The 22,454-nt window shown below is 45.2% G+C and overlaps 1 protein-coding gene across 2 annotated transcripts in view; it reads left to right on the top strand.

The window, feature by feature from the left end:
* Positions 1–22,454, top strand: part of EBF2 (EBF transcription factor 2) — a 244,525-nt gene that overhangs the window by 8,948 nt on the left and 213,123 nt on the right. Inside the window, exon 2 of one of the 2 annotated variants that reach the window (XM_090054451.1) lies at positions 2,490–2,630. The exons of the other annotated variant lie outside the window; for it this stretch is intronic. Within the exon in view, the coding sequence (XP_089910577.1) occupies positions 2,490–2,630 (141 nt within the window). The remainder of the gene's footprint in view (positions 1–2,489; positions 2,631–22,454) is intronic. 2 annotated transcript variants of the gene reach the window in all.

Here is a 22,454-nt window from a genome sequence, read left to right as displayed (position 1 = left end):
GTTTCTCCATGTACAACTTAATCTTTTTGCTGTCTGGATGTAGACTGAGAAATCAGCCTGTAGCTGTCTCCAAGACCAAATTTTTTTTTTCCAACCAAAATTTACTTTGTGAGAGACCCTCCTGGAGGTACAGGAATAGAGGGAAGGGGAAACAATAAATGGCCCATTTGCCCATACTTGTGCATGTAACTTCTTAAACCACCCAAAACACTTCCCCATGCTGAATCTAGCCCAAGGACAGGCCAGACAGGCAGAAATGGAGGAGAGTTTAAAATTTCCTACCTCTAAGGCATCACATAAAGTTGTCAGGTGAAGGTAGTGTGATAAGATTTACAAAAGTGTACATTAAGTACAATGTACAAAATCTTATTGTTCTTGCCAGTGATTACCTCCTCCTAAATTAGTCCCAATACTATTGCAAACTGCGTTGATCCAGATGTCTGACCTTGTGGCATAAACTTGGACCTAATCTCTCTAGGTATAAGAGCACCCAATATTGTGACCACAGGGGAAAAGTGGAATTGACCTTTTAATTTCCATATATGCCCATTTTCTTCTCTGCTGAAACCCTCTTTCTTATGTTCCCCTGCTCGCATGCTGGGCAGCCCACAGGCGGCAGCAGCAAGCAGGAGAGCAGCTGCTCCTGCAGTGCAGCCCTGACGGGCAAGTCCAGAGCCGACATAGGGCCCAGGCTGGCAGTGGGGCCGGGTTACAAGCTGGTGCTGAGCGCTGGGATAGGGGGTGAGCACAGGGCTGCTTTTCCGCTACCGCACTCAGCTTTTCCCTGGGCTCCTTCCCTGCCTGGGGTCCTCCCCTGCCCTTGCCCCTTACCTGCAGTTCTGGCACCAGAGCAGCCATGTGGTCCCAGACCAGAACCCCCTACTGGGGCTTTTGGCTGTTGTGGGAGGCCGCCCGGCTTCCCCTGGGTCCTACTGCCCTTAGTTCCTGTGTTTTTTGACAGGAACCAAGGGCAGATAAATATTAATTTTCTAAATTTTTTAGGGGTTCCACAGGCCGGATAGAATGGCTTTGTGGGTCCAGATGCGGCCCACGGGCCGTATTTTGCTCACCCCTGCTGTAGATATACGATCCAAGCCCTCTCCAAGGTCAATCCTCAGAGTTTAGATGTTAATAATATGACCGTTCAGTATTGGGAACCCGTCATTTATGATCTAAAATTAAACTTCCCCCTAACAGTGTGGGGTCAAACACTGATTTCAGAGTCCAGTGGGAGGCCAGGGTGGACTTTGAGATGAGTATTGATTAGGTGCAAATGAGACCAGAAATTAATCCTTTGATGTTAAGGGCCTCTGTTGCAGTATCCATTTAAATGTGAATGGTGACCTGCATGATTTAAATGGAAAATGTTACAATTTGGGACAAATGCTGTAAACGTTAATAATCATCTATGAGGGTGGCTTGCCTCTTACCTTGTTGGATTCTGAGAACATTCGAAATGAGGTGTCAGTAGACAGACTGCTGTTGATTTTGATGCAAGTTGGATCAAGCCATGAATTCAGGCATCATCCCTAAAATGTTTGCCTGCCTTGAGTAAAGGTAGCTGTAGACTGGTGAACGGCACATTATGCTGCATCACAGAGAGGGAAAATCTTGGCCTAAGGCAAAGCACAGGATTTTTAATATTTGTATGGCACCTTGTCACTTGTGTACAATGTATTAACCAAAGAGCAGTATGCATGCTTCTTAGTGAATTGGGGAAAACACACTGCAGTTTAAAAGGAAAAAACCCTATAGTACATGAATTTAATGCTGATAAAGATAAAGATAATTGTGCTGTTTTATTCATGCAGGAATAATAAACTGAATTCATTCAGTAAACCCCCACCCCCTACCCCCCAAAAAAATCCTGCCCACTCACCAAAAATCATCTTTTGCCAGTATTTTCTGTGAAGAAATACATGTGACAAGTTGAAGGCTTTACAGTCTGAATATCATTTTGATGTGCTACCCTTAGAAAGATGCAGAAAATAGAGCCTCAGGTTGCAAGAACTTACCCAGATGATGCAGTTTTTATGAATGGAACTTAGTTTATCTACCACAAAAGGAAGAAAGGCTCAGTAATCCCTCCTGGAATTTGAACCTGGTTTCAGGGCCTGATCAAAACTCTATTGAAGTCAATGGGAAGACATTTGTTGCCTTCAGTAGGCTTTGGATCAGGTCATCAGCAATTTAGTTGTTTCCAGCACTGGAACTGGGATATGTACATGGGAATGATATACCCCAAATTTCACTTTTTCTGGTTAAAAAGAGGCAGGACAGTGTTAAAAAATGGAGAGGTGAAGCTACCATAATTTATTTGTGGGGTGGGAGAGGTCCTGGAAAAGAAGATAACTTAATTTCATGGAAGGATACCACCTCCCTCATTCAAGAGGAGGTGGTTTTAAATGTAATCCTCATACCCTGACACTAGCTTACTGTATAAAGGTACATGTTTGAGGCTTAGTTATTTTCTGTTCATTTTTTTTCAGGTCAGTGAGGTACAAGCAAAACTGTCCACCCTTCAGTGTTCCATTGCCTAAGTCTGGCCTTGATATTTTGCTATCACTGGTACCCTTGTTTGTGCAAATCCAGTACCGAACAGCTTTGGAGCCTGGAGCCATAAAGTTAGAGTAAGTCCTGTATGCATGAAATATTGCACATTTTTATAGAGATCTGTTTAAAATTTCTTTACCAATACTTTATAACCAAATGACTACAGCAAGGCAGATGCAAAGAGGTACTCTTCTTGTGGTTTATGAGTAACTAGAGAAAAGCAGAACCATAAAAGTTGTGTTACCAATATTTGAGTAATTTTTACAAGAGCTTGCTGGTTCCCAGGAAAATTCATTTTTGTCCCAAAAGTTTGTCTCAGAATCAGGGCTAAACCAGACATTTTCAAAATTTGCTGCAGACTAGAAACTCCCCAGAACCTGCATTTGCTCAGTGAAGTAACTGTTCTTGTCATTTTGCATGTTAGTGACATTTCCAGAACTGTCAGTTTCACTGAGCAATGGCATGGAGTTTCTCAGGGAAGCTGGTTCTGAGCAAAACAAGCAAGTGGGTTGCCCTGGGTCAGAGACCCTGTATATCCTTCACATCTGGCCCTGAGGCAGCCTGCTCCCAAACAGGGTTCTTTCAGGATCCTACCTTGGACTCAGAAAGACTTCATTAAATCTGAAATGTTTCTGACAAAACATTTCAGGTCCAACAAACTGTTATTTTCTGAGGAAACTTTGTTTCCTTGGCAGATTTCCAACCAGCTCATATTAATACACTGGACACAATGGTTAAGTGAGTAAACTTATACAAAAGCATTGTTATTGACTATATTGCCACTAGAAACAAATCTAATTATAGCCTGAAAGAAAGGTGATATCACCCATAACACCTGAAAATATGATCCAGAGTAGAAGAATGAATGAAGTATTGTAATTTTCTAGAAAATCTTTTTCCATAATAATATTCATAATAAAATACATGGTAAAACTGATTGAGAATTTTTCAACAGAAATTTTTCCATTTAAAAATGCTGATTTGTCTCAATCAAAACATTTCACACATTTTTTTCATGGAGTAAATTGGTTGAAATAAACTTCTGGGAGGGTTTTTGAGGTTCACAGTAGAATTTATGGTCAGAGGAAGGAAATCAGACAGACCCCAGAATAACCACTGGTAGTTTAGGACACTCATATGGTCATATGAGAGACTAGATTTAAGCTCCTGTTTTGTCTAACTTGTGTTGGGCACATGAGCTTGGCTATCATCAAGGCTCGGCCATTAGGACAGGGGACTAGATATCATGTGAAGCATGGTTGATTGGTTTTCTTGCCACAAATTTTCTAAAAAAATTATTTTGTTCTGCATTGGAAAACCTTATGCGTTTTCTTTTTTCTTTCTTAAAATCCAGTCTCCTGAATCCTAGACAATTATTGCTGTACCCATGAGCCCAGATAGAAACTAACCTTACTGTTTTTTCAGAATTGTTGAGTACATGGTAGTACCTATGGAAGTTGATTGAACGGCTGGCTAGGTACTGAGTATTTTGAAAAGTCTGGTTGTTGTTGCTTGCCAGAATTAGAGCAGAGCATTTTGAAAAATCTGGGCCCCGCCAAAGGTGCTGAGCATTTGAAATCTGTCTCTTTTTGACATGCTTATAAGTCACTTTATGAATCCGTTGTGGAGCCAGGAAGAGATACAAAAGTCTGCACTATCTCATGGTCCTTTCTGCCTGCCCATCTCTTCACTTCCTTGTTCCAGAGAGAGCATTTTCTGCTTCTGAATTCTTTGATTTTTCTGACTGGTGTTTTTCTGTGTGCTAATTTTGCTTCAGTATTTTGCTAAGTGTTCCATCCCCCCTGTGTGTTATGCTGAATTTTACATTTAAAAGGCAATTCTTTTCTTAGCTTTTTCCATGCATACTAGTCTTTTATGGCACAGTAATAAATACTATGAGATGATTAGACTTTGGACCTACAGCAAGAAATCAGAATGGTCATCAGAATCATGCAGCTGTCAGAAGGCAGGAAAGTTCAGAGACATTTTCCATAGCAGCTTTAAATAAACTGCTGTTGCTTGTTGCAACTGCTGCTTCAGACTTTGCCTTGTCATGTTGTACCAGCATCAGAGTAAATGTTGAGGCAGCTGGTCAGCAGGGCTGACTTATGCAGGACTTTTTCAGTTGATGCTGCTAGACTAATGCTGCACGGTGTCCCGAGTCATGTGGGGCCACTAATATTAAATTTGCATTTGTTGCCTTGCTGCTGCATAATCCATAGACAATTCTGTGCTGATAATAAAATGAGTCCACATGGGAATCAGGGCATTCCTTTATTGTGAACCTTGAGGCCATTTTATTTAATAGGAAAGGGCCATCCCTTTAACAGTCCTCATAGATATACTCATTCTGGGCACATCACTACTGTCTTGCTAAACTGGTATGACAGGATTTCAAGGAAGAAGGATGAAAAAGGTTTCATAGTGAAATGGGATATTGCATTCAAAGAGCTCAGGCTGATGGTCCTAAATTTGTTTAAATCAGCTGGAGATTTATTAAGTGCTACTCCCTGCATTTAGGAAAATATTTTTGGCTATGGAATAGCTCATATCAATAGCTACATACAGAGCAATCCATCCCAGTTTAGACTTCTGATTACAATAAAAATAATACATCAGAGCTTTGCTTTCATGACACATGGTATTTCTAGGACCGCTAAAGGCCTTTACAGCCATCTGGACCATTGAGTGGTGTTATTCTATGCTGACACATGCCAACAAAACAACCATAATCTAAAACAAGTCTTCTGTGTTTGTGTCTAATCAACAATCTCTGATAGCAGTTTTTGAAACACAAAAATATTAACTGAACTTGACTGACACTATATTTTCCAATTATCCATAGTTATTTATCACCTATTGTTTATCTACTTCCCTTTATATTGATGGTACCTAAGAGCTTTATGAACTCCTTGCACAAGTAGGAATTGTTTTTCCTACCACTGAAATGCAGCTGCTTCTGGAGTAGAATTTGCCAAATATTTAATAGTGCTCAACAATGGTACAAGACAGCTGAATCAAGAATGAGCTGATGTTGTAATACTTAAAAACCAAGAGTGATCTTTTGATTAAAGGTCCCTAGCAGGGACTTGGGAGATCTGTCATTGATTCCCCACTTTATATTCAGACAAGCCACCTAATCTCTTGTTTCCCTACTTGTAAAATTGGGGATAATGCTACTTCTTTTTGCTGGCTGGTTTGTTTAGGTGGGATGCTGTTTAGGGCAGGGACTTCATTTCACATCTGGAAACACAGCTCTTGACAGAAGATGTGATTTTTAGTTGGCACCACTTGATCCTCCCATAATACCAGTACTAATTATAAAAATATAATGCAAAATTACATAGAATTCATTTAGAGCTATGTGCATAGAGGATTTGCTTAGTCAGGCTTTAAGGATACAAGCAGGTAGAATGTAGGGTAGAAGCTAATGTCCCATAGTGGAATTTGGCTGGGACACTGGAATTAGTACACTTGTATATTTGCTTCAATTTGCTACAATAAATTGAAACACATACCAAGGTGTTAAATCCCTTAGAAACACCTAAAGAAGAGGGTAATACAAGCTCTGATACCTTAGGCGTCAAGACCTTGGTTTTATTTCTCATCTGCATGGGAAAGGGTAGTATTACCATTAATGTGCCAAGTACTAGAACATGAAGCTGGATGGTTCCAAACAGAATGGACACTTGCTTTGCTATTTTTGTATTGTGGGCAATTGCACGAGTGGTACTCTTGCTATAACAAAGACAGGCAGCCTGACTTCAGCCATGTGGTTGCAGCATTTAATGGGGAGAAGTGTCAGGGAGAAACCTAGGTATTGTGTTAATTCATAACATAATTAAAGAGTTAATTGAGCTCAATCTGTGGAATATAAAGCACAATTAATTAGGAGTTCATTGATTTTTAAGTTTGTTTTAAGAAAACCAAACTCAATCCATTTTCATCATCTTTCGATTTAGCAGAGCTCACCAAGCACTGCTCTTTAAATCAATGTGACACCAATAGGCTGTGTACTTTTGTTATTAATGGGTTAGGCTAGAAGTATTCTCCTCCCATATATTCAGTAGAACTAGAATAGGAAAATGGGTAAAAATAAGGTTATCAAAATGGCCTGAAACTTGAGATGGTTTCTTCCTGTACTGATTACAGTGGGCAGGATGGGAAGTTCAGATTCATGGCTTATAGTCCAGAGTTCAAGTAGAATAGAGGTTAGTGTCTAGAACCAGTTAGGGATGGAAGAAACCCAGGATTACTGATTATAAACTATGAAACCAAATATAGGGTTGGAAGGGACCTTAGTAGATCATCAAGTCTGACACCCTGCCATGGGCAGGAATGAATGCTGGGATCAAATGACCCTGGCTAGGTGATTATCTAGACTCCTTTTGAAGACCCCCAAGGTAGGAGTGAGCACTACTTCCCTTGTAAATTGGTTCCAGGTCCTAGCTGCCTAGACTGTGAAGTAATGCCTCCTGATGTCTAGCCTGAACCACTAATCAACTTGTGGCTGTTATTCCTAGTTACTCATGGTAGTGCTCAGGGGAACAGGGATTCTCCTATTCCCTGCTGGTCCCCCCTGGTAAGTTTATAGATGACCACCAGATCCCCTCTCAGCCTTCTCTTGTGGAGGCTGAACAGGCTCAGGTTCCATAGCCTCTTCTCATAGGGCCTGTCCTGCTGCCCCCTGACCATGCGAATGGCCCTCTTCTGGACCCTCTTGTTGCTGTCCTCATCCCTCCTGAAGCGCGGCACTCAGAACTGGATGCAGTACTCCAACTGCAGCCTGACCAATGTCACATAGAGGGGTAGGATCAACTCCTTGGACCTGCTTGTGATGCATCTGTGGATACATGACAAGGTGTGGTCAGCCTTCCTGACCGTGTCCTCACATTGGTGGCCCATGTTCATCTTGGAATCAATAATGACTCCAAGATCCCTTTCTGCCTCTGTGCTGATGAAGGGTGCCCTGGTGAACAGTTGTTCACTGAGCCCTAGATGTATACTTCTGATGTAGCAGTAAGCTGCTACCAAGTCCCCTCTCAGCCTTCTCTTTTTCAGGCTGAAGAGTCCCAGGTCCCTTAGCTTTTCCTCATATGGCTTCCCATGCAAGTCTCTGATCATATGGGTAGCCCTTCTCTGGACTCTCTCAAGCTTTACCACGTCCTAGTTAAGGTGTGGAGCCCAGAATTGGATGCAGTACTCCAGCTGCAGTCTCACCAGTGCTGAGTAGAGCTGAGTAGAGCAGGAGAATCACTTCTTTACAATGGGTTTGCTGGAGATGCATCAGTTGATGTATGCCAGTATCTTGTTGGCTCTACCGGTTACAGCATCGCACTGCCGGCTCATGTCCATACTGTGGTCAGTTATTACCCCCAGGTCTTGGTGACAAGTGCTGGGGGATCTTCAGTCCTGCTGCCTGATGAGAAGTAGCAGTTGCACAAGCACCCATGTCACAAGTTTTGCCTGTGACCAGCTAGGGGTGCAGGGCCCCAGAATCCCCCTGTACCTATCTCCGTAACAGTTGGCAGGCTTTGTGGCCATAGCAGGGCCTAGCACCCAGGCCTGCAGTGGTTCCCCACCCCCACCCCAAGACAGACACAATTGCACAAGCACCCGTGTAATGAGTTTTGCCTGCCGGAGGCCAGATGTGCAGGGCCTAGAACCCAGAAGCCCCTGCACCTATCTCCTTGACAGCTGGCAGGCCTGCAGCTTTCACCCTGCTGTGCCTGAACACACAGTGTCACCCATGTCATGAGTTTTGCTTGTCCACAGCTTGAGGTGCAGTTTCCCCAAACCCCTGCACCTATCTCCTTGAAACTTGGCAGGGTGTGGTGCCTCATCGGGGCTACCATCCCTGCAGTTTTGATTCCACTGTGGCTTAACACATACACGTAACGTGAGTTTTGCTTTCAAGAAATTGGGGTGCAGGTTCTTTGAACCCCCTGCACCTATCTTCTTGAAACCTGGCATGCATCATGCCCTCAGAAGGGGCTATCATTCTTACAAGCGTCATCCAAATTGGGCCAGAAATGACAAGTTATAGGTTGTTTCGACCTTCCCCATTATATCCTATGGGCAAAATGTCAAAACAGGGTCAAAAGGGCAAACCGTTTCGACAGAATGAAACAGCTATTTTGACTAGAAATAAAAGTTGAAATGAAACACTGGTCAAAACAGAAAGCTTCCATTTCATACAGCCCTAATAAGTATGCTGCTGGTTCTTTCTCCCTAGGTGCAGTACCCTGCATGTGTCAGTATTGAATCCCATCCTGTTCTCATCCACCCACCCCTGTAACCTGTCCAGATCTAGTTGTAGCCTGTCCCTCCCTTCTAGCGTGCCCACCTCTCCTCACATCTTAGCATCATCTGTGAATATGAATAAGGTGATTTTAACCCTCCTGTCCAAATCGTTGATAAAGATGTTGAACAGTACGGGACCGAGGACCAAGCCCTGGGGGACTCCACTGCCCACATCCCTCCAGGTCGAAAATGACCCGTCCACCACCACTCTCTGGGTGCGGCCCTCTAGCCAAATTGCAACCCATCTGACTGCGTAGGCATCAATGCCATAATCAGCTAGTTTTTTAATGAGAATGGGGTGAGAGACAGTGTCGAAGGCCTTCCTAAAGTCCAGAAAGACTATGTCCACTGTGACACCTACATCCAAGGATTTTGTGACCTGACCGTAAAAGGCAACCAAGTTGGTCTGACAGGACCTGCCCCTAATGAACCCATGTTGGTTGCCCCTGAGCATAATCTCCCCTGCTGGTCCCTTGTAGATGTGCTTCTGGATAATGTTCTCAAAGAGCTTCGTCAGGACTGAGGTAAGACTAACGGGTCTATAGTTACCTGGGTCCTCCTTCCTCCCTTTTTTGAAAATGGGGAACACACTGGCCTTTTTCCAGTCCTCTGGCACCTGGCCAGAGCACCACGAGTGCACGTAAAGCCATGCCAGGGGTCCCACAATGACCCCTGCCAATTCCCTCAGCGCCGTGGGGTGGAGATCATCTGGACCTGCTGATTTAAACATGTCCAGCCCCACCAGAAGTTCCCTAACTAGGTCCTCCCTGACCCTAGGCCTGGCGGTGCCTTTTCTGAGTCCATCCAGAATCCCGGTGGGGGAGATGTCCCGTTCCCTGCTCAGAAAAATGGAGGCAAAGAATTTGTTAAAGAGGTCAGCTTTTTCATTTGGTGCAACCACCAGATTGCCACGTGTGTCCTGCAGGTGCCCCACGTTACCCAGTACCTTCTTTTTACTCCCTGTGTATTTAAAAAAGGACTTCTTGTTATCTTTGATCCAGGTTGCTAGTCCTAGTTCTGTCTCCACCTTAGCCTTCCTAACAGCCCCCCTCTACAGTCTTGAGCAACAGAGGTATAATCCTCCTTGGTGATAGCCCCTCCCTTCCACTGGGTGTACGCCTCCTTTTTAGCTTTCAGACATTCCTGAATGGCTTTGGCATGCCATGGGGGCTTTTGACCACTCTTGCCCCCTTTGATTCGCGTTGGGACTGTCACCCTTTGGGCTCGGAGGATCATCTCCTTAAGGAACGACCACTCATCTTGGACTCCCAACTCCCCTACCCTCTGGGACCTCAGTGCCTCTCCTACTAATCTCCTTAACTCATTGAAATTGGCCCTCCAGAAGTCAAGGGCTACTGCCTTGCTGCAGGCCTTTGACACCCTGTGCTGGATAGTGAATTCCAGTAGGCGATGATCACTATCGCCTAGGTGGTCAAGATCCCACAATCCCCTCACGAGGTCATCGCCTGTGGCCAGGACCAGGTCCAGCAAGGCATTTCCTCCGGTGGGACTATGCACCTCCTGGGTTAGGTGGAGGTCCTGTATCTCGGCTAGGAACCGACATGAGCAGTCAGACCTGGCTGGCTGCTCCACCCAGCAGATGTCCAGGTAGTTTAGGTCATCCATGACGACCACATCAACTTAACTGCCTCTGTGAGCTGACCTGAGAATTCCTGGTCCAGCTCTTCCCCCTGGTTGGGTGGTCTGTAGTAGACATCCACTGTTAAGTCCCTTTCCCCACAACATTCTTACCCAGAGCTCTTCAGTCTGCCCCTCCGTTGACCCCATCTTGTTTGTTGAGGACATGTATTGCTCTTTGACATAGCGTGCCACACCCACACCTTTCCTCCCCCTTCTAGCCCTCCTGTACCATCTGTAGCCCCTAATGTTTACCACCCAATCATGGGTTGAATCCCACCAGGTTTCAGTTTGCCCCACCATGTCTGGGTTTGTGAGCATTAGTGTAGAGGCATTTAAGGCCTCTTATGGGTGCTTGCACCACCCCCTTGATCCTAGGACTATCCAGACCCCTGTCACTTACCTGTGTACTTCTTGTGCTCGTCACCTGTCTTGGCTGGGAAGTGTCCCTGTGTCCCTATCTCTCCCAGCAAAGCTAGTTTAAAGCACCCCGTACGAGATCAGCCAACCTGGAAGAGAAGACACACTTGCCTTTAGGGGAGAGATGAAGCCCATCCCATTTATTTCAGGAAGAATATGATTTTATGGTTAGAAGAGGGAAAAGGGGAGTCAGGTGTGGAATAAGCTATCATTTTCACTCAGGTACATTTTCCCCTTCAATATGGAAATTTCTATGGGAAGTATCTGCTTTTGATTAACTTTCATCAGTTACTGAAAACCAAACAAAATGTTGGCCCCAGATCAGTTTTCAGAAGAAAGTTCTTGATAGCTTAAAACTGAAAAATATTCCGTTGATTTTTGGCAAAACCTTAAAATTTTGCAATAAAAAATTATCTAAACCAAAGCACAGTTTTGTGTCTGAAGTTCCCCGTGGGACCAAACAATAAATTTCTCAACCTTCCTCAATCAGATGTTGTGCTTTCTACTCACAAGTTTGTAAAGCCGTACAAAATGTGGTGAGAAAGAAGAGCCAGAAATACATGCTAAGTTCTTCTGTATAACTCAGGATATTTGTCTCTGATGTGCTTAAAGATACCTTTGTGAATTTTCCAGTGGTGTTAGTTAATTAGCAATAAGCTAATAAGGGAACTGTTGATTATAGGTCATTTCTAATCTAGGGCTTGGTACCAGCCAGAATGATGGTAGCCAAATGATGAGGCCAGTACCATTTTTCCTTTTGTGAAGCCGAGACTGATTTCTCCGATCTGTAGAGGAATCCTTTCTGCTCTTATCACATTTGCTTAATTGTCTGGATGAAGGTACAGAGGAGCAGGAAGCAACAGCATAGCCAAATGAGAAGGATGAACAAGGTAGGCATCACAGAAACGGATGTGAAGCAGCAGCAGTGGAATTACTTTAGCTTCCCTAGGGAACTATTTTTTTTGTGGGGAGGGAGGGCTCGCAGGGCTGAATTAACCCATTAGTGGGCCCTGGGCCAGTCAAGACCCCGCTCCCCATCTCAGTGTTGCGGTCCCTGGGGAGCAGGGTTCAGAGCTGCCACTAGCAAGCAGCCACAGTAGTGGTGGCAAGGCTGGTGGAGAGCAGGGGAAGGGAAGGGGAGGGGAGGTGGATGGGGCCACTTGTGCTGCCGCCTTGGAAGGAAGAACCAGACCCCATAGCAGCTGAGGGCTCTAGGTATGTGCCTAGTTTGCCTAGGCATTAATGTTGCCCTGTGGGCTGGTATCCTAAGTGTAAAATGTGCAAGGATAAGTAAGAGTTTTAAGTCACATGCATGTAGGAAGTAGTTTAAGCCAGAGACTGGGTAGCTCAGTGGTAATTACAGTGTATAGTAGTAGTAGTATAGCAAGTTCTAGGGCCTGGTCTATAAACAAGTTTTCCACTTAAAATAGACCAGTAGAGTTAAGTTGGTTACCACCCAGTGTGTCCACAGCTACACCAGTATAAAAGTGTTCATGCCAGTAGTGTTTATTCCACTTGGCTGATGTAAAATAAGACACGGTCTTTTATAAAGCATGCTTCTAAGTGCAAGAACAGAATCTGTACTAGACCTTTTACTAGCATAAGTATGAAAAAAATGCATCCTTTGCATAGTTATAACAGTAAATGTTTTTAAGTGTGGCCCTGCCATTTGATTAATTAATCTAGGCCCTCTTGTACTACCTGCACAGTTCCTGCCCTGGAGATCTTCCTATCTATTGCTGGAAGGGTGTGTTCTAGAAAGGTTCCACGACTGAGTAACTTGCTTCCTCCACTTGATCTGGAATAGCTTACTTCAGGTGACCTCTTGATAGTGCTGCAAAACATGTCCACAGGAGATGCAGGCTTTTTTGTTGTTTTTTTCAGAAGGCATAGGGCATGCTCCCTCCATAAGAACTGCCATCTTTTTGTTATTTAGCTTTAAAGAAGTAAAAAGCTAGACAGAAACTGAAGATGAATGGTTGAGTTGTTGGGATGAGTTAACAAAAGAATGAGCAGAGCTATATAGAAAGAGGTCATCACAGCTCATGGTTTGCCTAACAAATCTGGCTTTATCTGACTTTATCTGACTCGTATATTGAGGTCCCTGGTGTGAATTAAGCCTGGTCTGAGGTAATCAAACTGCTTAGTGAATGAACCTCAGAGATTGAATTCCCTCCTATTCTCCGGATGTGGTTCTTCCAGGGCCGAGTGAGAGATGCACTGGAATGGGAAAGGCATGTCCTGTTGCTGTATGTCCTATGAATATAAAAAGTGAACTCTAGTGAAAAGTGAAATCTTGCTAAGATTGAATTGTAACCTTATATGTGGTTTTTTGTTTGTTTGTTTTATCATCCTGGATGTGCAGGATTGGTTTTAAAAAAATCCTCCTGTACTTGTTTCTCAGCCTAGGCAACCATGCTGCTCTTCTGTAGCCTCCTTGCAAAACACTGCAGTAATGCTGCCACCTATGGAAAGTAGAGAGAGATTGTGTGCAGTGCCACTCAGTGCATCTTCATCTGTGAAAACAGGCTTTAAATGTGTCTGGATGATGTGCAGATGCAGCTGTTGTACCCATTCTTTTTGTTAATTTAGAGGTGACTCAAATCAATGATCTTTCAAGGAAATCATTCAAAATCCAGCACATCTCCAGTGAGGACATATTTTAGTATCACAATAGCAATCAGAGGTTTCAAGAAAGACTAGTACCCTAGTATGCCAGGCACTGTACAAAAAGAGAGAGAGCATATGCCCTGAGCATAGACAGTTTGAACAGACAGGATAGGCCTAGGTGTCTCACTGCCCCAGGGCAAAATAAATTCCTTTTTTCCTTCACATGACTCTTCTCACCAGCTAATCAGAAATTAATGGTAATGTCTCAACTCTCAAAATGCCACCCCTCCAATTGTTTTGACCTGGAGCTACTGTCAGCTTGTCCATATGATGAGCTGGCTTTGTGACTGGGCTAGACATCCACCAGGGAACAGAAAAGAAAAAAAACATACATGCCAATCAGACTGTGCACACCTGGCTCCCACTAGGAAGGCAGTTACTTACTGAATAGGACTACTTACATAAGAAAGTTTTCCTTAGAGAGAAAATGGGCTTCATAGTCTAGTCCTACATAACTTGCTTAGCGAGATGGATTCATGTCTGCATGGAACGTTCAAAAGGACAGAAATTGTGGCGTGATAATAGCTTTTCCCCTACGTTTTATTGTAGAAAATTCTTGTAGCTTTGAGACTTGCTTGCACTTAGCCCCAGCTGAAGAAAGGGCAGGTGTCTTCGCTTCAGTGCCGATTGCTTTCTGGAGTGGACCCAGTGGGGAATGGATAGAGCAGCACCTCACAGAGTTGGTTAAATGCAGACCATGGAAGCATTGGTCTGTCCCTAAGGTAAGGCTGCTGTCCTGCCCTATGGGTGTTGGTGTTATTTGTCCTGGTATGCTGGGTTGTTATTTACTGTAAAATTACTTTATAACAGTTCTTGGGAGGAAAATGGTAGGAGTTTAAAATCTCACCCACCCCACCTTGCCTCTTGTGAGAAGTTGCAATTGGGGCAGTCAGAAGTCCCACTTTTATTTTCTTCATATCATGGTGTTTGTTCAGTTCCTTGAAAAATTAGATATTTCCTCTTCAGCATTAGGGGGATGGCTGCTTCTCTGTATTTGTACAGAGGCTAATTTAAAGGGGCACAATCTTGCGTTGGTCCTTAGACACTACTATAAATCAGTATTAATAATAATAAAGGGTTGTTTAGGTCTTGGATATACCAGGCTTAATACAAACCTAGTGAGACACTGAGGTAAGCCAGACTAATTGGGGCTTTCTTGTCTACACATGTTCTGACTTAGTTAAATCCACTTTCACAGAGGATTAGCCAGACAGGAGATACTCCAGAATAAGAGTTATACCTACTGCACATTATGGTCACAAGTTTCTGTACTCCAGTTGTCCTAGAGAGTTCCAGCTTTCTTTGACTGCATGGATAGAGAAAACTGTTCTGAAGACCTGGACTGGTGAAATTGTTCTCTACAGGCAGCACAGCAGCAGATAGAACAGAAAGCAGAGCAGGTGGAAATCGGGCAGGGAGCCCAGGGCAGAAAGCCATACTAGTGGTAGTATGACCACAGCACCATACTTACCCAGCCTAAACATAGTCTTACTCTCTCTGGCTATTGGTGCCTTAGCTGCTTGTTCTCCTCTCTAACTTCACACCTGCTGCTAAAAATATATATTTATATTTTGCAGATTTTTTTTGTTCTTGAAAAAAGTTCAGCTGACAAATTAGAAATATTTTTATAGACTTTTCCTCTATACTGTTCTCTCGGGGAAGAAAACAGGATGGGGTAGAATTTTAATTGGAGTTGATAAGATTTTACAAACTATTTCATTTTGTTGAAATGGTGTTTGCTGTTTCAATATTTTTTTTCTGGCCAGTTCTGCTAGTTAGCTCCTTCAGGATTTATATAAAAACTAGGTTTTGTTATTAAAAAACACAGTTTCTTATCTGTTTATCCAGAAATGACAGCACATCCGTGCTATTGCAGGAGCTCAAAGTATTGAAAATGGCTTCAGCCTCTCTTGTTGGTAACTCTATTCCTGTGGTTAAGAGGCCTTTACATTTTTGTACTAGCTTGTGCCACTGTCTTGGTAGTTGTTTTTGTGCCTTGTGATGTGCAGAAGGGGCCATAGGAGATGTTCTTGTGGTCCCATTTTTGTCTATCCCAGGGTTTCCTGCAATTGAAGAGGTTTGAACTTACTGACATGGGGGAGGGGGCTAGTCCCTTACAACTCTGTTCCAAAATGGCTGTTCTGGGTCATCACTGGGGAACTGAACACTGTCCATCAAGCACTAATGATAATGAGCTTGACTTAATGCAGTAACACTTTGTAGACTGTGGAATTGCTCAGAGAGAAGTGATATGTTGCCTTCCAGATCATTTCAATATTTATAACATACGTATTCAAGGTTATGTTTGTTTAAAAAGCAAGGGGGGGGTTTTCCCTTAAAGACTTCAAAGTTACCTTTGCTGTCATGGAGTAAAACATAGCTAGGATTGCAAGGGATTGGAAGAATGTGTTCTGCATTCCTGTCTGCTGACAGTGGGGCGCTCTTGGGTGATAGCGTAGAGAGGCCCAGGAAGGATGCGAGTCCCCCGACTGTTAGTTCAGACCTAGTTGAGGATTACCTGGAGGGCTTAGATGTGTCCAAGTCAATGGGCCAGGATGACCTTCATCCACGGGTGCTAAGGGAATTGGCTGGTGTCATCATGGAGCCATTGGCATGGCTGTTTGAGGATTCCTGGTGCTTGGGCCAAGTCCCTGAGGACTGGAAAAGGGCCAATGTGGTCCCTATTTTCAGGAAGGGGAGGAATGAAGAGCCTTTCAACTGCAGGCCAGTCAGCCTCACTTCTTTCCTGGGGAAGGTCTTTGAAAAAATTATCAAGGGCCACATTTGTGAGAGCCCTGCAGGGGAAGTGATGTTGAGGGGTAACCAACACAGGTTTGTGCCAGGCCGATCCTGCCTGACTAACCTGGTCTCTTTCTATGACCAGGTAACAAAGAGCGTAGACATGAAGGAGCAAGTTGATGTCATCTTGGACTTCCAGAAGGCTTCGACACACTGTCCCACCCAATTCTGGTGGGCAAGCCGAGGGACTGCGGCGTTGCCGAATGCACGGTCATGGGGGTGGCAAACTGGCTCCAGGGGCGCACCCAGAGGGATGTGGTGGACGGGTTTTCATAGATTTCATAGACATCAGGGCTGGAAGGGACCTCAGGAGATCATCGAGTCCAGCCCCCCGCCCAAAGGGCAGGAAGTCAGCTGGGGTCATAGGATCCCAGCAAGATAAGCATCCAATTTACTCTTGAAGGTGTTCAATGTAGGTGCTTGAACCACCTCTGCTGGCAGACTGTTCCAGACCTTGGGGGGCTCGGACAGTAAAGAAATTCTTCCTTATGTCCAGCCTGAAACGGTCTTGCAGGAGTTTGTGACCGTTCGACCTTGTCATCCCTTGGGGCGCTCTGGTGAACAAACGTTCCCCCAGATCCTGGTGGTCACCCCTGATCATCTTATAGGTGGCCATCATATCACCCCTGAGCCTGCGCTTTTCTAGGCTAAAGAGTCCCATGTCTCTCAGCCTGTCGCCATAAGATCTGTTTTCCTGACCTCTGATCATGCGCGTGGCTCTCCTCTGGACTCTCTCAAGCTTCTCCACATCCTTTTTGAATTCTGGGGCCCAAAACTGGAGGCAGTACTCCAGCTGCGGCCTCACCAAGGCCGAGTACACGGGGAGAATGACGTCCCGGGATTTGCTTGAGAAGCATCTATGGATGCAAGCCAGCGTTTTGGTCGCTTTATTAGCCGCAGCATCGCATTGCAGGCTCATGTTCATCTCGTGCTCAATGATGACCCCCAAGTCTCTTTCTTCTGTAGTGCTAGCCAGCGTAGCACTGCTAAGCCTATAAGGATGCTGCAGGTTTTTCCTCCCAAGGTGGAGAACCTTGCATTTTTCGGTGTTAAACACCATCAGGTTCTCATCTGCCCATTTGCTGAGCTTGTCCAGGTCAGCCTGGATCACCCGCCTATCTTCTGGCATGAATGCTTTGCCCCAAAGTTTGGTGTCATCGGCGAACTTGGCCAGTCCACTCCTGACTCCAATGTCCACATCGTTAATGAAGATGTTGAACAGTATGGGTCCAAGGACAGAGCCTTGAGGGACCCCACTGGTCACAGGGCACCACGATGAGTGACTGCCATCAATTACAACCCTCTGGGTCCAACCACGGAGCCAATTTCCCAGCCACCAGATCGTGGTGGAGCCAAGGCCACAACTGGGCAGTTTGGCCAAGAGGTGATCATGGGATACCAGATCAAAAGCTTTTTTGAAGTCAAGATATATGACATCAATCTCTTCTCCCTTGTCCAGGTGATAGGTCACCTGGTCGTAGAAGGAAATGAGATTGGTCAAACAAGACCTACCCGCAACAAACCCATGCTGGCTATCCCTTAGGATGTTAGCCTGGGCCAATCCATCAAGGATGACCTCCTTAATAAACTTTTCTAGGATCTTCCCCAGGATAGAAGTCAGGCTAATGGGCCTGTAGTTAGCCGGATCCACTCTCCTCCCTTTCTTGAAGATCGGCACCACATTGGCCTTCTTCTAGTGTTTGGGCACTTCACCAGAGCGCCAGGAGTTTTCAAAGATCCGTGCCAGGGGCTGGGCTATGACGCTCGCCAGCTCCTTGAGTACCCTGGAGTGCAGATTGTCAGGGCCGGCTGACTTGAAGGTATCCAGCTTCTCAAGATGTTCCTTCACGAGGTCAGCATTTATGGAGGGTAGGGGATCCCCATCACCCGGATCTCCCTGTCCCATAGCAGGCATGGGCGTCCCATGGGACTGATGAAAGACTGACGCAAAGTACCTATTTAATAGGTTGGCTTTTTCCTGGGCGTCAGTTGCCAGTTGCCCCATCTGGTTTAGCAGGGGTCCAGCATTGCCCTTGATTTTCTTCCGGCTCCCCACATATCTGAAAAAGGACTTTTTGTTGTCCTTGATGCTTGAAGCTAGTTGGAGTTCAGTTGCAGCCTTGGCTTTCCTGGTTTGCTCCCTGCAGTACTGGACTAGTGCAGAATAATTCTCCTTGGAGGTGAATCCCATCCTCCATCCTTTGTAGGCTTTCCTTTTTAGCCGTAGGAGGTCCGCTAGGTCCCTGGAGAGCCAGGAGGGCTGCTGTGCCTTCTTGCTGCCTTTCCTCCGTGTTGGAATAGATTTAGCTTGTGCATTGAGGATCGCTTCCTTGAGAAGCAACCACTCTTCTTGAACTCCCATCTCCCTGGGGTCATGTTCCCTGAGGGCCTGACCGACAAGCCTCTTGAGCTTGTCAAAGTCGGCTTTTCTGAAGTCAAGGACTTCTGTGTTGCTGACTGACTTGCCAGCTTTATGGCGGATGGTGAAGGTGATCAGCTCATGGTGGCTGTCACCCAGCTTCCCATCGATCACTAGGTCGCCGATTAGGTCGTCCCCCGTAGCCAGTACCAGGTCGAGCAGCGCTTTGCTGTTGATGTCGACCTGGGAGGGTGTGGGCAGTGGAGTCCCCCAGGGCTCGGTCCTTGGGCTGGTGCTGTTCAACATCTTCATTAGCAGTCTGGACGAGGGTGTGGAGAGCACCCTGTTCAAGTTCGCTGATGACACCAAGCTGCGGGGGAAAGTGAATCCACCGGCAGGCAGGGACCACATCCAGGCAGACCTGGATAGGTTGGAGACGTGGGTGGATCTGAACAGGATGCGGTTCAACAAGGACAAGTGCAGAGTACTGCACTTGGGGAGAGGGAACCAGCATTATGGTTATAGGGTGGGGGCTGCCCCTCTCGGCAGCACAGAGGCAGAGAGGGATCTTGGAGTCAGGATTGACTCCAGGATGAATATGAGATGCCAGTGTGACAAAGCAGTAGGCAGAGCCAACCGCACCCTGTCCTGCATCAACAGGGGCATCACTAACAGGTCCAGAGAGGTCTTGCTCCCCGCCCATGCGGCGCTGGTCAGGCCGCAGCTGGAGTACTGTGTCCAGTTCTGGGCGGTGCACTTCGAGGGATGTGGAGAACCTGGAGAGGGTCCAGAGGAGGCCACTCGTATGGTTGAGGGCCTCCATGGCCAGCCCTATGAGGAGAGGCTGAGGGACCTGAATCTCTTCCACCTCCGCAAGAGGAGACTGAGGGGGGATCTTGTGGCTGCCTACAACCTTATCAGGGGCCAGCAGCAGGGACTCAGGGAAAGTCTGTTCACCGGGGCCCCCCTTGGGGTCACCAGGAGCAATGGCCACAAGCTGAGGGAGGATAGGTTTAGGTTAGATATTAGGAAGAACGACTTCAGGGTAAGGGTGGCCAGAGCCTGGAATAGGCTCCCCAGAGAGGTGGTGCTCTCACCTTCCCTGGAAATCTTCAAGAGGAGACTGGATAGGCACCTGGCTGGGGTCTTGTGACCCCTCCCACCCCCAGTGCTCCTTCCTGCCCATGGCAGGGGGTTGGACTAGATGATCTGTCTAGGTCCCTCCCGACTCAGTGATTCTATGAATGTTAGCTAACAAGTAAGACATCAGTTCATGAGGCAAGGATTTTTTGGTGATAGAATGAACTGTATAGTTCTAGGATGAACTGTATAGTTTGGAGAGAATGTAGACAAGTTTTGGGGTACAGAGTAGGCACTTAATGCTTGAAAGCTTGGCTTAACTTCTCTTCCAGCTTCACAGTTGATCTCATAAGAAGCACCTGCAAAAAAATCCTTGCCTTGTATGTTTCCTGGACCATTAGCTATGACACTCTAGCCTTATGCAAATATATGCCCTTACTCGCTTCTCTCCCCCCATTTTTATAAATAGCTAGAGTTCATAGTTTTTTCTTAATTTTCATGGAATCAAGAAATGTAAACCATCAAAGCTCATTTGGACCTGTCATTTACTAGGAAGTGCTTTTTGCAGAGCTTTGTGTGTATGACTATATGGGAGCATCAGCCTCACTCAGACCAATGGTCCCCTCTATTTCAGTTCCCTGTTTCTGGCTGTCAGTAGCAGCAAGTGCTGTCCTTAATCATATCTGCCACTGTGTGGCTGTGACCTAATTATATCTGAATCATGAGTGTAATTCAAAGAAGGCAGTTGCCCCATATGTTTCACTGATGCATATTAAGATATTTTAAGCAAGTTATTTATCTAGACAGTGATTCTAAAGTCTGATGCATTATTCAGAGTTATCGTGCCTGCTGATTTGTGTCTCCCTTTTATTTTCAAACTTGAGGTCCTGATCAGTCAGCAGTTGCATATTTTTAATGGCCATTCATTGAAAGCTGAACTTACGCTGAGAGCAAATCATTCCTAGTAAAGAGGCCCCACAGAAGAAGTGGGTTGAACACTCCTACAAGTTTCCTCACTTCTATTATGATAGCCTTTGAGAATCCCAATTAAAGATCAGATCCCTCCTGGGTGTGGTAATAAAGGAGCCATCAGTGGCAGAAGTTTATTTAATTTCTTAGGGCAGAACCATTAGTTTTGTGTGTGTTTGTACAGCTTCTAGCACAGTGGGATTGTGGAGCTTGGCTGAGGCTCCTTGGTACAACAGTAGCACAAATAATAATCTGAGATTTGAAGGCTGTAAGGCGAAAGGCCTTTCTGATCATTTAGTGTGAGCATAGCAGTTTGTGACATTACTGCCATTGTTTCTGCATCAAGCCTATGACTTCTAGCTGAGCTAATGCATATTTAAACATGATGAGCTCAAATGTCAACTATTTATTGAGGGTGTGAAAAGGCCCTCAGAGCAGTGAGGCAACATGCCTAGGTGTTTCCATGACTTTGCTAGCTTTCGCCTGCTGCTGAGCAAGGGAAATATTTCTTTGTGCTGCCTGACAGGAGTGCCAGGGGGGCATGAGTGTAGTGCATTTTGTTCTGCCAGGTGATCTGACCCAACTCAGCAGGATGCATGTTCCATTTATCACCACTGCACAGCAAAAGCTTGAAGGCCAATTAATGTTCTGGTTCTGAATGGTATGCATGGGTTTAATCTTCATAAATGAATGATGCAGCTTTCCAAAAGAATGATTTATTTAGCCAGTCCTTTTGAGGCTAACAGCAGGGCTTGAATCCAGTAGCTTCAGCACTATTAAGCATGAACCTCTACTGCTAGAGGTGTTGATCCTCTAATATGTGGCAATCTTTGGTGGACATCATACAACACTTGTTAAACAGGCATTATCAGTTGAAGCCTAGGAACAAGCACTTTCTATTTAGACTTCTTAATCTCAGGCATTTGTATCTGAAGCTCTTCTGTTTACCCAAATAGACAGAAATGAGAAATTTAAATACAATGAAATGCACAAATGCCCTTCATTCACTGGCTTCCTTTATGAGATTTCCCAGAGTTGCTCTCATTTGAGGGTACCTTGTGATAGCATTGCTTTGCTCACGTATGCCCAGGCTTTTTGGTTGTCTTTTGGCAGAATGGTATCATACACAATGTTTGGCACTTTAGAGGAGATGGATTCAAGTCAGTAAGAAGATGCTAAATGGGCCCTTGCTTACATTTGTTCTGAATAAGGTGATACTTTGGGGTAGCGAGCATTGGCTATTTGTTCAGAGCCATTCAGTTTTCAATTCCTTAGTAAAGTGGCATAGTCTAGTGAACTGAGAATGGAAGGAGGAGGTGAAACATCTGGGTTCAAATTCCAATCCAGCCTCTGACTCGGTGCGTGACCCGAGTCAAATCCTTAAAATAACAGTATCTTTGATTTCCCCAATTTAGAGAGAGCATGCTATTGAGACAGTTTTTGTCTGAGCTTGATCATCATGCTTTGAGAGATTCTACTGAAGGGCTATAATATATGTATTAGTGGATTAATCTTAAAAAGCAGTTCCTCTTTCACTGTGAGAGGGGAGGCAAAAGCCCCTCCCCCCCGAAAAACAGCACATCCCAAATGCCCGCCCAGTGCACCCTGATATGCACCACAGGGGTGAAGATGAGCAGCAGCTGGGGAAAGACACAGTTGCAGG

The sequence above is a fragment of the Crocodylus siamensis genome, chromosome 6, assembly GCF_052110815.1.
Source record: "Crocodylus siamensis isolate JL-2025a chromosome 6, ASM5211081v1, whole genome shotgun sequence".
In the NCBI taxonomy this organism is placed as follows: Eukaryota; Metazoa; Chordata; order Crocodylia; family Crocodylidae; genus Crocodylus; species Crocodylus siamensis.
This window is presented reverse-complemented; position numbering and strand designations above follow the sequence as displayed.